This window comes from Miniopterus natalensis, chromosome 2 (genome assembly GCF_054644295.1).
Source record: "Miniopterus natalensis isolate mMinNat1 chromosome 2, mMinNat1.hap1, whole genome shotgun sequence".
NCBI lineage: Eukaryota > Metazoa > Chordata > Mammalia > Chiroptera > Miniopteridae > Miniopterus > Miniopterus natalensis.
The window spans coordinates 119,314,166-119,328,382 of NC_142082.1; the positions used below are offsets into that span (position 1 = coordinate 119,314,166).

At 42.4% G+C, this 14,217-nt stretch overlaps 1 protein-coding gene across 1 annotated transcript in view; it reads right to left on the reverse strand.

Moving 5' to 3' along the window:
* The window catches only part of ACSS3 (acyl-CoA synthetase short chain family member 3), a 140,479-nt gene extending 128,621 nt beyond the window's left edge, over window positions 1-11,858 (reverse strand). The window contains exon 1 of the mRNA XM_087814519.1: window positions 11,376-11,858. Within this exon, the coding sequence (XP_087670645.1) occupies window positions 11,376-11,683 (308 nt within the window). The 5' untranslated portion in view covers window positions 11,684-11,858. The remainder of the gene's footprint in view (window positions 1-11,375) is intronic.
* Between the last annotated feature and the right edge of the window lie 2,359 nt (window positions 11,859-14,217).

Below are 14,217 nucleotides of genomic sequence, written 5' to 3' on the forward strand. Positions count from 1 at the left end.
CAGATTAAGGAGATGGATTAAGAAGGTTAATCTGCATGTGCTGAAATTTAAAATCAGTTCAATTTTACATACACAGTTATGTGCATTCCACTATCAAGATAACAGAGGTGACTGAGACCTGATCCCTGCCATTCCATTACCTTGTGGTGATTTATTAAATTACTGGTAAGAACAAAGCATTGTGGAGTGTGAGTGTTTATAGTGGATGTATAGTGACAAAATAGAGATGAGTATTGCGCATTCGTTGCCAAACCAGCTTAAAGGGAAATAAGATTAGCCTGGCCAAGTGTGGCTCAGCAGTTGCGCGTCAACCTAGGATACAGGAGATCTCGGTTTCATTCCCGGTCAGGGCACATGCCCAGGTTTCGAGTTCGATCCCCAGCAGGGGGCGTGCAGGAGGCAGCCCATCAATGACTCTCTAATCATTGATGTTTCTCTCTCTCCCTCTCCCTTCCTCTCTCTGAAACTAATAAAGATATATTTTTTAAAAGGGGGGGAATAAGATTCAAGGTGATGTTCTCTGTAGGAAAGACTCATTTGTCAAGAAGACATGTGCGAGTTGACACTGGGAAAACCATGAGGACATATTCCTCTAAAGGAGAGGAGAATGGAAGACACATAGAATCATAGAAAATGAAGAGTAAGGAGGTTACATCTCTGATTTAAAATTTTTAGAATTCTTACATGTGTCTCATTCTTCTGTGCCCTGTAGGTCCGGACATCTAAACAGTCATAGGACAACTGGACAGAAGTTAAAAGTGTAGTTACAACTCAGTACAGAAATTAAGCTATACAGTGTGACCCAAGTGGGTTGAAAAATTAAATCCACCACTATTTGACGAGTCAATCTCCCTGTGCTTTAGTTTACACAGTTATAAAAATGCATTTTAACTATACCCACCTCATCAGGTGTTAGAAGAACTGAAAGAAACATGTATATATAGTCTTAGCACAGGGCCTAACCCAAGGCAACTGCTCAGTAATTAGTAACTTCCGTTGTCAATGCCGTGGTTGTTACTGTTTTTGTCATTATCACTATTGAGAGACCAGGCATCAGCTTTAAAGAAAGGAATAATTTAGGCATAAGCTTGAGAATCATCACATACCAATTCCTCCTCAATCTAGTACAGATTGTGCAAATATCCCGAGTTTCATTGTGGCTGACCTCCTAAGCACTCAAAGGAAGCACTGAACATTTTCAGATTACTGGTTCCCCCCAATCTGGCAGCATCTATGGAATAATACAGGAAAGTGAGAGAGCCCACAACTCACTGTCCTTATACTGGATCTCAAAAAATGAGACGTTCATATTCGAACTAAGAAAGCTGGATGCAATAAGATTCCTAAGAAACTCATCTCTGCACTGAACATATGCAGCTCTGTCCACCTGCACTAAGATCAAGATGAAAAGCAGTGAAAGAAAAACATGAAAGAATACTATACACGAATGCATAAAAAAGTAAATAAAATCAACAACTTCCATAATTACAAACATGCAACAGTCCTAGTATTTTCTTTCGTTAAGAGGTTGGAGGAAAGGGAATTTTTCAAATATTCCTAATTAGATGAATTAATTAGGTTATTTATCACCATGTTCTCATAACAATAATACTAAAACATACTGCAAGCAATGAATAATGTGGCCATTAGAGATTTTCCTTAAGCCAGAAAACCAACAGAGCATTTTCACAAGAGAAGATTAATATTGCTTTCTACTCTCCAGGAAACTTTTCTAAAGTAGGTAACAATTAATATAAAGCCTTCCTCCCCTCCCCTTTGGGACTATTGTACACATTTTAAACATTTTATGTATAAAATATAGTTTATTTTTTTCATAAAAAACATCAATCTATTATTCTATATCTAATTAAGGATATTTTCCAAATGTTACTGAGATGTAGATCTAGGTTTTTAAAATTACTTTTAGTGGTTTCAATGAAGAGTAAGAAAAGAAAGAAAAACTAATATTAACTGAGACTATTATTATAAAACAAAATAATGTAGTTTTTAGATAGAATATAGATGCTAAATTCAGACAGGGTTCAAATCCTAGATTTGCTACTCAATAGTTTTATAAGTTTAGGCAAGTTTTCCAAAGTCTACACCTTCATTTCTACCCCTATTACATGAGAATAACTGACCCTATCCCACAGGGTTGTTATAAATATTAAATCAATTGAAGCACTTAGTACTGTACCTGGCTCATAGCATGGATACAAGTAAAGCTTAGCTGTTTTAACTATATGCTAGACACTACTTACGTCCATTAGCACACTTAATCATTTCAAATATTCTATACAGTTATTATTTTCTTCTCAGTCAATAAGGGCAGGCAGGATTCACTACAAAACTCTTTGTAACTCAAAAACATAAATGTTTATTTCTCACTTACGCAACTTCACTGTGGGTTCAAACGGACTCCTCGAAGCATTGTTATCTGCGCATTTCTGCTCAGCGACCCGACTGCAGTCCTGTCCGGCCTGTGCTTCCACGGTGGCTGTGGCAGCCCAGAGGGGACTGAGGGTTGGCACTGACACGCGTGCTCCTCTACCCGCATTAGCCAAAGCTAACCACATAACCACGCTGTGCGGGCAAATCCCATCCTCCCCAGGGCCCAGAAGTAGAGAACAGGTATTGCTGAACGATAATACCCACCACAGTCTGCATTGAATAATTCCCCAATTTTATGATTATTTGAGTCAAAGTAGCATTCAGAGTGGAGCCAACATTTTAACCCAGAAATCAGTTTCTTTTCTTCACAAATAATGATCCTCAACTTTTTTCTTCTACTCACCAAAATAGGGTATCTGACAAACTTCTATTGGTAATAGTGGCAAACTTCATTCAGCCTGATTAAGGGGTGAGCTGCGGGGAAGGCAAAATCAGGGCATTTGTGGTTTAGAAAAGCACTTAACTCTCAATTGAGAATCAATGAAGTTCTATAAAAATGAGAAAAAGTGTAGAGAAAGCAAAGTGAGCTTAGTGCAAAAGTAGACTTTTCTAAGCTCCAATGCTTTCACTGACAGTTATTTAACTAATAGTCAATAATACTGATTTTATGTCCCTTTGCCTCCTAAACTTGTTTTTTACCAATCTATCATACTAAGGTGTTTGTTTGTTTGTTACAACTATCTATATTGGCCACGTCCACAGTAGATACTTAGCATTCTTTCTTTTTATTAATCTTCCCAAATTTATTTTACTTAACTGATGTATCAATTTAGGAGAGACATTTTTAAAGATTATACTTGGGAAATGTTGTTATTCTAACTTCAAAACCGCCCGGTAGGTGTGGCTCAGTGGTTGAGCATTGACCTAGGATCCAGGAGATGGAGGTTCGATTCCTGGTCAGGGCACAGGCCCGGGTTGCAGGCTCGATCCCCAGGAGGGGGCAGAGGAGGCAGCCTGTCAATGACTCATCACTGACGTTTCTCTCTCTCTCTCCCCCTCTCCCTTCCTCTCTCTGAAATCAATAAAAATAAAAAATAAAAAACCATCAAAACCTAAGGAGAAGGTGTTCCTATTGTCCAGAGTTAGCTCTTAAGTCAAATACCTTTTAGTTGCTTTTCTTGCACTTAGAGCAATTCGTATTTTAAATTAGTAAAATGCACTATTTACTTAAAAGTCGTAAATTAAACTCTAACTTAGAATTTGAAAGAGTTTATTTCTTAGCTATTCTAAGACTCGTCTGGACTATTTCAAACTCAAAATTCTTAAACTTCAGTTTTCCTAGATATTATAAGAATAGCAACTCTCCATTCTATGCACTGTCTCTTACCTCATTTAGCCCCAGTGAAGGCAAATATAATGAAATCTTTTATAACAAGTCCTCTATCAACATAGTTTAGATCAAGAATTGAGTTTCACATTCAGATGTGCTTCCTAAAACTGTAATTTTAAGAAGTTATTACAACATTCATATATATTATCACAGAGATGCCTTAGTTTCTCACACATGTCTCTTGCAAATGTAACACCACAATGGAAAGTAATGCTCTCCTTCATGAAGTCGCTGCTTGTTGCTTATGAAGGTGAAAACTGTCTTTTTAAGAAAGGGGCGGGGGGGAGATACTTAAACCGCTGGATTTTTTTCTCAATAACAGTATATGGTATGAACAAAGGAAAAGTAAGTCACCTTCCAGGAGATGCTCAGAGCCTGGCTTTTCCCCCACACCTGGTAGCAGATTGGTAGCAGCTGCTTGAATTTCCTTTGTTCATTGATTGTGCCATTTGTCAGGCAATCCATCCTTGCTTATGTAATTGCAGCATTCCTGTAGTTTCATTCTGTTCTGTCCTGAAGGCTCAGTTGCACAACAGACTGAGAAAATGAGATACAGCGCAGCACCAAGCTGCCGACCTTCAGAAATAAAATAGGGCCTGTCTTTTCAATTGGTCTTTTTGATGAGCTTATTTTGAGGAACCGTATTTCCAACAGACCATTTCATATTTTTTATATTTATAAAAAAATTATCATTTAAATTTAAATATACCTGTACTCTACACAATATTATGAATAAATTCATTTCCTTTGGAGTTTGTCAAAAGGGGACAAATTTTTTATCCTTAGATAAAATTCTCATCTATAAAAGAATTAAATATAACTATATAAAACCTGAGATATATAAAGGAAATTTCACAAATCTTAATAAGGTTTTAAAAAAATATTGAATTTCCCAAACAGTTTAATGTACCTAAATAATTGTTTGCCAAAGAACCAAATTCAGTAGGGGAATTAAATGACTTCCTGGTTATATAAAATTCACATTATATTTTCCTTATTTGTTTTCCTTTGAAACAATGTCAAACTCATAGAAAAGTTGCTGGTACAAGAGGAAGAATTTATTCCCCTCTGAACAGCTTACCCACATGATGTCTGACAACCCAAAATAATTGAACAAATATCCCTTCTCAACTGTCTCATCTCCCCTGTCAATCTCACAGTCAAATGTTTAGATATCTAGCTGAATAGTATATCACAGGAACATAGAGATCTGCTGAGTGGCTCTTTATTCCCTCTTTTAAACCTTTTCATCTTGTTTCTTTCTTGAACTTCCAGTATCTAAAGAAAAAAAAATAGGCTACACAAAATTCAACATGCGAAAACAGGGAGTCCTGCTGATGAGGAATATGTTTCAAATAAGCAGAGTTCCCTTATCCCCGTTTCAGGGATTTCTTCACTTCTGCCTTTAAACCATGGGTTTCTCCTAAAGGGGGCAGAGCGAGGAAAGTGTCCTTCAGGGAGCCTAGGCACCTTCCCGTGCGTCTGCCTGTCTCCCCTTCCGCAGGTCAAGCAAATCCATGGAAGGTGTCTTTCTCTCACCCACTCATTGTGAAGGGTGTTGCTCTGGCTTTGTTCTTCACCTCTCCACTGACATCACATTACTAAAAGTCACTGAGGATTTCTCAGTCAGAACTGATCTTTCAATCCTCAGTAGCCTCAAAGCACCTCTAGGGCCCTAGACCTCTATTGACTCCCTATTTTTATCTCTTCTCTCATACTCCATGACACTAAAATATGCTACTCTTGCCCGGCCGGGCGTGGCTCAGCGGTTGAGCGTCAACCTAGGATCCAGGTGATCGGGGTTCAATTCCTGGTCAGGGCACATGCCCGGGTTGGGGGCTCGATCAATGACTCTCTCATCATTGATGTTTCCACTCTCTCTCTCCCTCTCCTTTCCTCTCTCTGAAATCAATAAAGATTTTTTTTTTTTAATTTTAAAAATATAAAAATAAAATAAAATATGCTACTCTTCCTTCCCCTACTTCTTTAAACAAGTCCCAACCATTCGCACAGTATTTTCCTCTTCTACTTGTCTTTGAAGTTTACTTCTTAGTATTTTTCCTTTCCCTTCTGTCTCTCTCTTTCTCCCTCCCTTCTCTCCCTCCCTCCAGCTCTTTCTCTCCCCCCTTCCTACACTCAGCATTCGCCAGGCTTTAACTCTCATCTCTGCCATTTATAGTCAAATCTATAATTCTACATCAAGCCCTCTCACATTTTCAACCCATTGTCTTTAATTTCACAATCAATTCCTCCACTTGGACATTTGACTCATGTTCTTGCAGTCACCCCACAACTTTTCTTTCCTGCGCCCCATGGCCAGGCAGTCACTGTGTCTCACTTATTTTGGGGACAGCAGCTGCCCAGGTCCAGCCAAGTGCTGCCATGGAAGAATGCTGACCCACTACTCACAGATATTCTGGTTTTTTTGTGTGTGTTTTTCAGGAGAAGCCCCAAAACTGAATTTTTAAAGGAAATTTAGATTTTATTTTTATTTTTTAAATATGATTTTATTGATTTTAGAGGAGGGTGGAGGGAGAGGGAGAGAGGGAAACATCAGTAAGAGACAACCATCCATCAACTGCCTGCTGCATGCCCCCTACTGGGGATTGAGCCCACAACCTTCGCATGTGCCCTGACTGGGAATCGAACCAGTGACCTCTGTGTGCATAGGACAATGTTCAACCAACTGAGCCACAGTGGCCAGGGCAGGAAATTTAGATTTTAGGTGGAACCTTCCAATGTTTAAATACTGACAACTCATTTTTATAAACAAACCAAAAACACCTAGCACCTGGGTCAAACAAAACCTACTTGAAGTCTTTCAATCAGATTGTGACTTTTAGCCTGAAAAGTAAATGCAAATGCCTTAGCTTGCGATTCCAAGCCTTCTTAAATACTCAGAAACCTAAGCATATACGTTCTTTTTTACAGGCAAAAGGAAAGAAACCATTATTTGTACATTTGATCCTGGAAAATATATGGAGTTTGTATGATGCTGTCTTTTAAATGCCGTCTTTTAAAGGTTAAACCATTCTGCAACTACCTTCTGAGTTCCAGTACCAGTAATTCAAAATAACCACTACAAGCCAACTGTTCTGCTATACTATCCTCCAAGCACACTTGGTTCTTTCTCACCTCCCTGACTTTGTTATGTTTGTTCCCCACATAAAAAAAAAAAAAAAAAAATGTTTTCGTAAGTCCCACTTTATGATCCAGTTCAAATGCTACTATTTCTCTGAAAACTTCCTGAACCATATTAGCTTATTAGAACATCAATCCCGCCTGGCCGGGCGTGGCTCAGTGGTTGAGCGTCGACCTAGGATCCAGGTGATCGGGGTTCGATTCCCAGTCAGGGCACATGCCCGGGTTGCGGGTTCGATCAGTGACTCTCTCATCATTGATGTTTCTGTCTCTCTCTCTCCCTCTCCTTTCCTCTCTCTGAAGTCAATAAAGATATATTTAAAAACAAAAAAACAAAAAAAGAACAAACCATCTCTCCCATGTGCAAAGACACTAATACTGAGTACTGTGTATCAGGCACAGTCCTGGACATTTTATAAGCACCCCACTCCATAATCCTAAGAAACTGATACTACCATTATTCTCATTTTACAAATAAGAATATTGACGTTCGCCCAAGGTAAGTGGGTTGTAACCACACAGAAACTCCATTTCTTTAACATGACCCTTTCTCCTTTCTGACTGCCCACTCCCTTCCTTAATCATTAAGACCTTAAGATATCAGATTCTGCTCAGTATCAAACTGTCTTAAGAAGAAAGCCTCAGGTCTGTTGACCACAAAACAGAGTTTCCCCCAAAAAACATCTTTTTTGTTTTTGTTTATTATTGTTCAAATTATTACAGACGTCCCCTCTTCTCTTTATTTATTATTGTTCAAAATATTACTGATGCCCCCTTCTTCTCCCCATTGAACCCTTCCACCCTGCACCCACACTCCTCCCTAGTCCCTCACCACACCATTGTCTGTGTCCTTGGGTTATGCATATATGCATATAAATTCTTCCATTAATCTCTCCCCCACAACTATCCCCCTTCTGAGATTCGTCAGTCTGATCCATGCTTCCACGTCACTGAATCTATTTTGTTCATCAGTTTATTAAGTTCTTTAGATTCCACATATAAGTGAGATCATGTGATATTTGTCTTTCTCTGCTGGCTTATTTCGCTTAGCATAATATTCTCCGGGTCCATCCATACTGTTCCAAAGGGTACGAGATCCTTCTTCTTTACAGCTGGGTAGTATTCCATGGTGTAAATGTCCCACAGCTAAGACAGTATCTTGACTTCAATTGAGTTTCAGTCTCAGGCCCAGGAACGCAGAAAGACCTTATCCTAAAAGACTACAGCTCATGAAACCATACAGAACAATGCCATAGCTGACACCAACACCTGATACAATAATCAACTCCTCCCTATGCTGGTCCCAACCAATCAGTAAAGCCCATGACTCCAGCTCCTTTAGCTCCCATGATTAATGATTCTTTCCCTATATAGCCCATCCCCTGGAAACCATTGGGGAACCAGATCTTTGAGCATTAGTTTACCTGAGATGCCAAGCTTCTCACCATTTCCTCAACTAATACTTAACTTTCTTGGCTATAAACCCCTGCTTGTGTTTGATTGCACTTTAATGTACTCAGACAAATGAACCCATTTAGTCCGGTAACAGGGTTGAATTAACACCTGTCTTGTTCCAGTGCAAAAAAAGCAGGACACACATGTTTTAATCGCACGTTATATGACATGTGTTACATGGGAAGAAAAAACTGTTCAAGTCCTTAACATGACTCATAAGACCACTCATAGTATGGCTCTCTTCTTCCATATCTTGATAATTTCCCTGCCATTCCTTAAGCCTCAACCACATTAGCCTTCTTTCAGTTTCTACAATTTAATGAACTACTACATAACTCAAGACCATTGCAAATGCTGTTTTTATTGCCTGGATGGTCCTCCCCTCTTCTCACATCAAATCCTTATTTATTGTGATCTTATTTGAAAGATTCCCTCAAGGCTCCTTTTTTTAGTAGTGTTTGACTGTTAGTAGTGTTAGAATAATGTTATTTGACTAAATAATATCATTCAGTCAAACAACAGTATTATCGAATTTCACTGATTTACAATGTACTGAGTTTTTGAAATTACAAGGACCCTTTGGCAATATTTTTCACTAAAAACATTTTATACACACAATTTTAGAAAATTTAGAGATTAAGAAGAAAAAACAAGTTAGAGAGAAAACCTCCAGGTCTTAAATATCTATTTGATGGACATTTTGTCTTCCACATTCTCTGCACACCCTGGGCGCTCCTAACCCCAACTAACCCTCCAGCAACCTGTCCTTTCTCCTCCATGTATGTTTTGCCACTACCTTATGTTTGGCCCTCACTGTTTTTTATTTTTTTGTAAATCCTCACCCAAAGATATTTTTTCCATTAATTTTTTTCAAGAGAGTGGAAGGGAGGGGGAGAGAGAGAAACATAGATGTGAGAAAGACACATCAATTGGTTGCTTCCCACATGTGTCCTAGGGCCAGGACTGAACCTGTAACCCAGGTACATGCCCCTGGCCAGGAATCAAACCCAGGACCCTTTGGTGGGCAGGCCAGCACTCTAGCCACTGAGTCACACTGGCCAGGGCCTACAATGGTTTTTATTTGGAATATCTCAGTGACTTCTTAACTGAGTTCTTTGCACACAGTTTTATGGGAGGGATGGTCACATAAATCATTTCAGTACCAAACTTTATGACAGATATGTAGACAGAGACCTTTGAGAACATACTCGTAGGAGAGGAAATAATTTGTGTTTTGATCTAAGAAACACTAGTAGGGTTTCCTGTTCCTAAAATAATTGTGGTATGAGAGTGGAAAGATAGCTATTCTTCCTCTAACTTTTTTAGGGCCTATTTCATTCAAGACATGGTCTTAATTCTTTACTCAGTTAATCCTCATACTATTTCTACATTTATATATATGAAAATTGAAGCACAGAAAGATTAATTAACATGCTTGTGAACACAAGGCCAGTAACTGTGAAAGCTAGGACTCAAACCCAGTATTCTGGTTTCAGTTCTCAATCATCATGATTCCCAAAAAGCAGGGGTCACATATTACTCATGGGTGTATACCTAGTGCTTGGGTCACTGCCAAGCATGTAAAAGAAGGTGAGTCAAACACTACCAACAGAAAAAGAACTGGCAGAGGAAAGGCACTCAGATCTAAAAGGAAAACCATGTAAACATTTTCAAACAGGACAGGACAGGACATGGTGGCAACACAAATTAGGCTCTGGTTGACTTGCCCTTCTCCTTTCCAGGTTCCCTTCCCTCAAGAAGGCAGGCATGGTTCAGTGGTTCAGCGTTAATCTATGAACCAGGAGGTCATGATTCAGGTCAGGGCACAAACCTGGGTTGCAGGCTCAATTCCCAGTAGGGGGCCTGCGGGAGGCAGCTGATCAATGACTCTCTCTCATCATTAATATTTCTCTCCCTCTTTCTTTCTCTCTGAAATCAATAAAACCATATTAGAAAAACAAAAAACACACACACAAAAAACACAGATGCAAACCTGACTGTGTCATTTTCCCCATCTCACTGCTGGGAACTTGAAAATGGGAATGGGAAACCTTATTGCAGTGTTTCTCAAATTTTTACAGGAAACCTTTCTCCCTAATGGCTAGCAGATGTGAGCAACCACAGTCTTAAGGGCCAGGCACATAGCCTAAAAAGCAGCCACAACTCTGAGTTCTCAGAAACTGTGCCTCACCCCTAATATTCTAGCAAGTTTGGCATTTATTTTATATCTCTGCTTGTTGTAATATAAAAACAATGTTTATAACTACTTATAATTGCAACTCTAGGAGAAAAGCCTTTATTCCTACCATGATTTCTAGCACCACCTGGTCTTTATGTGCATTCTCTCTGGGCACCCCCACACTCCAGCTTCATATACAGAACGGGGCCACTGACCTAATCCAAACTACTTGCCATGACACATAAAACCCTTCAGGACCCAGCCCCTGACTGACAGCCCCCTCTCCCACATATCCAGCTAACACAATTATTCACAACCTCAGAAACAACCAAATTTCAACCTGTTTTCCAGCTCCTGGCCTTTAATAATTAGGTCCTCCAGGACTCTGAGAAGACATACCCATCCTCCCAAAACCTACTTAGGTGTGACTTTCTCGAACTCTTTCCGCTAACCTCTTCTTCCCCAGGTCTACTTAGCAATATGTCCCTAGTTTCATACCCTGCTTACACTGGTTTGCGGGGCTTTCTCCCATACTAGGCTGTGCCGTCCCTGGAGCCAGGCCCTTGGCTTAGTTGGCTGAACACCCCAGGGCCAAGCAGAGCCCTGCCGTAGAGGTGAATCTCTGCCTCCAGGAAACTGGACTCACAACAGACAACCGAATCCGCCGAGAAAGCAAGAGAGCGGTGAAATTTAAATTAAACACAAGCTGAAAGATCTGAACACACATCTCCACCTCGATTTGATTCCTGGGACAACTCCAGGCTCCCCGTGCAGGGGAAGTCGAGGCCAGAGGCCGGGGCTGGCAAAGAAGTCACTCACCAGCTGGTGGACGGGTGTCTGTTCTCCAGCGTTTTGGTCCAGGGCTTGTACCAGCTGATCTGCTCGGCGGCTTTGCCCCAGAACCTCTCGGGGTCGGCCACCGAGGCCGCGAAGTGGGTCTTGTACTCGCCCCCGCCGCCCGAGGACAGCGCTCGGCAGCCCCGGCCCCCGAGAGCGCCCCGCGGCCCGGGGGCCACGTAAGCCCTGCGGGCCGGGCCGGCTCCTCGAGCTGGAGAGGACCCGGGCAGGGGCCCCCCGAGTCCTCCGGCGCCGGTCACTTTGCGGCATTGCAGCCAAGACGGCTTCATCGCTGCCAGCCGCCCAACCCCCGCCGCGCCTGCGACCTGGGGCCCCCGAGTGGCTTCTCCGGCGAAGACTGGGGCGCTGGAGACTTCCCGGGGCCCCGAGGGGAGCAAGCAGGAGGCGGGGGCCAACTGCGCGGTGAGCCCAGAGCCTAGGAGTTTGGAAGGGACTCTAGAGTCGCCCGGAAAAACCGACCTGGAGCGTCGAGGGAAGCAACAGGCTGCAGTTGGGGGGAAGGGAGGGGAGGGGAGGGGAGGAGGGGAGGGGAGGGGAGGGGAGGGGAGGGGAGGGGAGGGGAGGGGAGGGGAGGGGAGGGGAGGGGAGGGGAGGGGAGGGGAGGGGAGGGGAGGGGAGGGAGCGGGGCGGAGCGTCTCCGCGCCCTAGCGCTGGGTGACTGTGGCCCTGCAAGAAGTTCAGCCCCTCCGTGCATGGCCCACCCCGCGGATCCCAGGAAAAGCGCCCTCAAAGTGCAGAGCGCCCTCCTTTCTCTCACACACAAGAACCCCTAAGACGAGGCCCGGGCAGTTTCCAAGCAAGCAAGTTGTGCGCAGCTTCCCTGCGTAAATCTTTGGAGAGGGAGCCTGCAGCGGAAACCAGCAGCCCCGGGTCCCGCGGCGAGGCCCCTGAAGTGTTCATTTAAGTTTTACGCATTTTTTAAACTCAACTCAATCCCTGATTATTAAAAACACAAGCGGCTCCGGGGCAAAGACGGCTCCAGGATTTCCTGAGAGCTGAGAGTAGGAGGAGTGGAAGGAGGTTTTGTGGGCAGACTTGGGAAATGCTTCCTGGGGGTGACTGACAGGCCTCTGGGGTAAGTAACCCCAGTGAGCGAGAGAAGGGGTTCACCTGCTGGCTGGAGTCCCCACAGGACTAGAGGCAGAAAAAAGAATGGACTTGTTACATTTCCTCCCTACCAATTTGCCTCTTTGGAGTTTCTGTGGACTTTATTTTGATGGGGGGGGGGGGGTAGCAAACAGAAGAGGTGATGGGATGAGTCAAAAGAGGGAGAGGAAGCTGATGAAAATTAAAAGAGAAGGGCTGTACACATGAGTATCTGGGTTTAACATTCTTCAGGCTCTGTCCCTGGGCTTTATATCTTACTGAAATGCAGCTCCAATCTCCTTTGCCTTAGGAGTATGCCAAACACACTCTATTTTCGTATCTGCGGTTCTAAATGTAAAGATGTGCATTCCCAAACCTGACGTGAGAAACGGTAGGATGCCCCTGGCCCTAACCTGAGATGTTGTAAACAGATTATTGTGAAGGGAAAGAATAGTGTGAAGATAGAGGTTAAGCAGAACAGAGACAAATCTATTGCAAAACAAACAAAATTCTTTAACCACCTGGGCTATTTCCTTTCAACTGAGAAACAAGGCACTACACTTTCCTGACACCTGCAGCCTACTTTATTCCTTCCAAGGGCCTCAAATCAAATGATTTCCAATAACAAAGACACTTCTCACTGCTGAAATCCAGAGAAAGCTATAAAGCCATTTAACCTCCCGGATCCCTCCTTCATTCTGCCTAGTAGCTTAATACTGCTCTCTGGAATGCAAGATCCCCTGACCCCAGATTATTCCCCATTGCATTACAATGATGTCCACCTCAGGCATTTGTTTAGCAAATATGTGAGCACCTACACAGCCAGGTGTGGTTTGTGGGGGGAGCTATGAAAGAAGGAAGCAGACAGTTATTGACCTACTGTGTGCACACCCTGCTTTCCCACTTTTAAATATGTTAGTCCCTGTGATTCTCAAAGGAGTACCAAGAAGTGGGAACTATAATCCCCATGTTTATAAATTGAGGTTAACCTGCTCAGGGCCATGCTGCTGCAACCAAGCCAAACAGGATTCCAACTTCACTGATGCTCAGAGCTTGGCTGCCCAACAACCTCGTGAGCCACAGGAGCCATGAGAGGGATCACCACTGCCTCAAGGTGGGGGCCTTGCTCCAGGACAGCCTACTTCGGTCCTATCACTTACCCCAGTGTATTATACAAATATTACCATTTTCTCTCTGTGCCCTGACTTGAATAAATGGGGAAACCATTTTCTCTGGACTCTAGTCCACAGGGGATGCCTGAAACCTTGGATGGTACCAAAACATATATGCGATATTTTTGCTATACACACATACTTTTTTACTTAAAGGAAGCATTTTCTGGTTTCTCTTTGGCATATCGGAATTGCCAGAATCACTGCTCTTGCACTTTGGGGCCATTATTAAATAAAGTGAGGGTTACTTGAACACAAGCACCAGGATACCAAAATCCTAAATATCAAGACGGCAACTAAATGACTAACGAGCAGGAAGCATATATAGTTTGGATACTCTGGACAAAGAGATGATTCATATCTGAGGCAGGACAGAGCTGGCCCGTATGAGATTTCATCAAAACAGCCCATAATTTAAAACATAATTTGTTCATTTTCCATGTAATGTTTTGGAGCTGACCACAGGTAACAAACTGCAGAAAGCAAAACCATGGATGGGGAGGGGTGGCTACTGTCCATTGCCTTGTTTTAAATAATTGTACAAA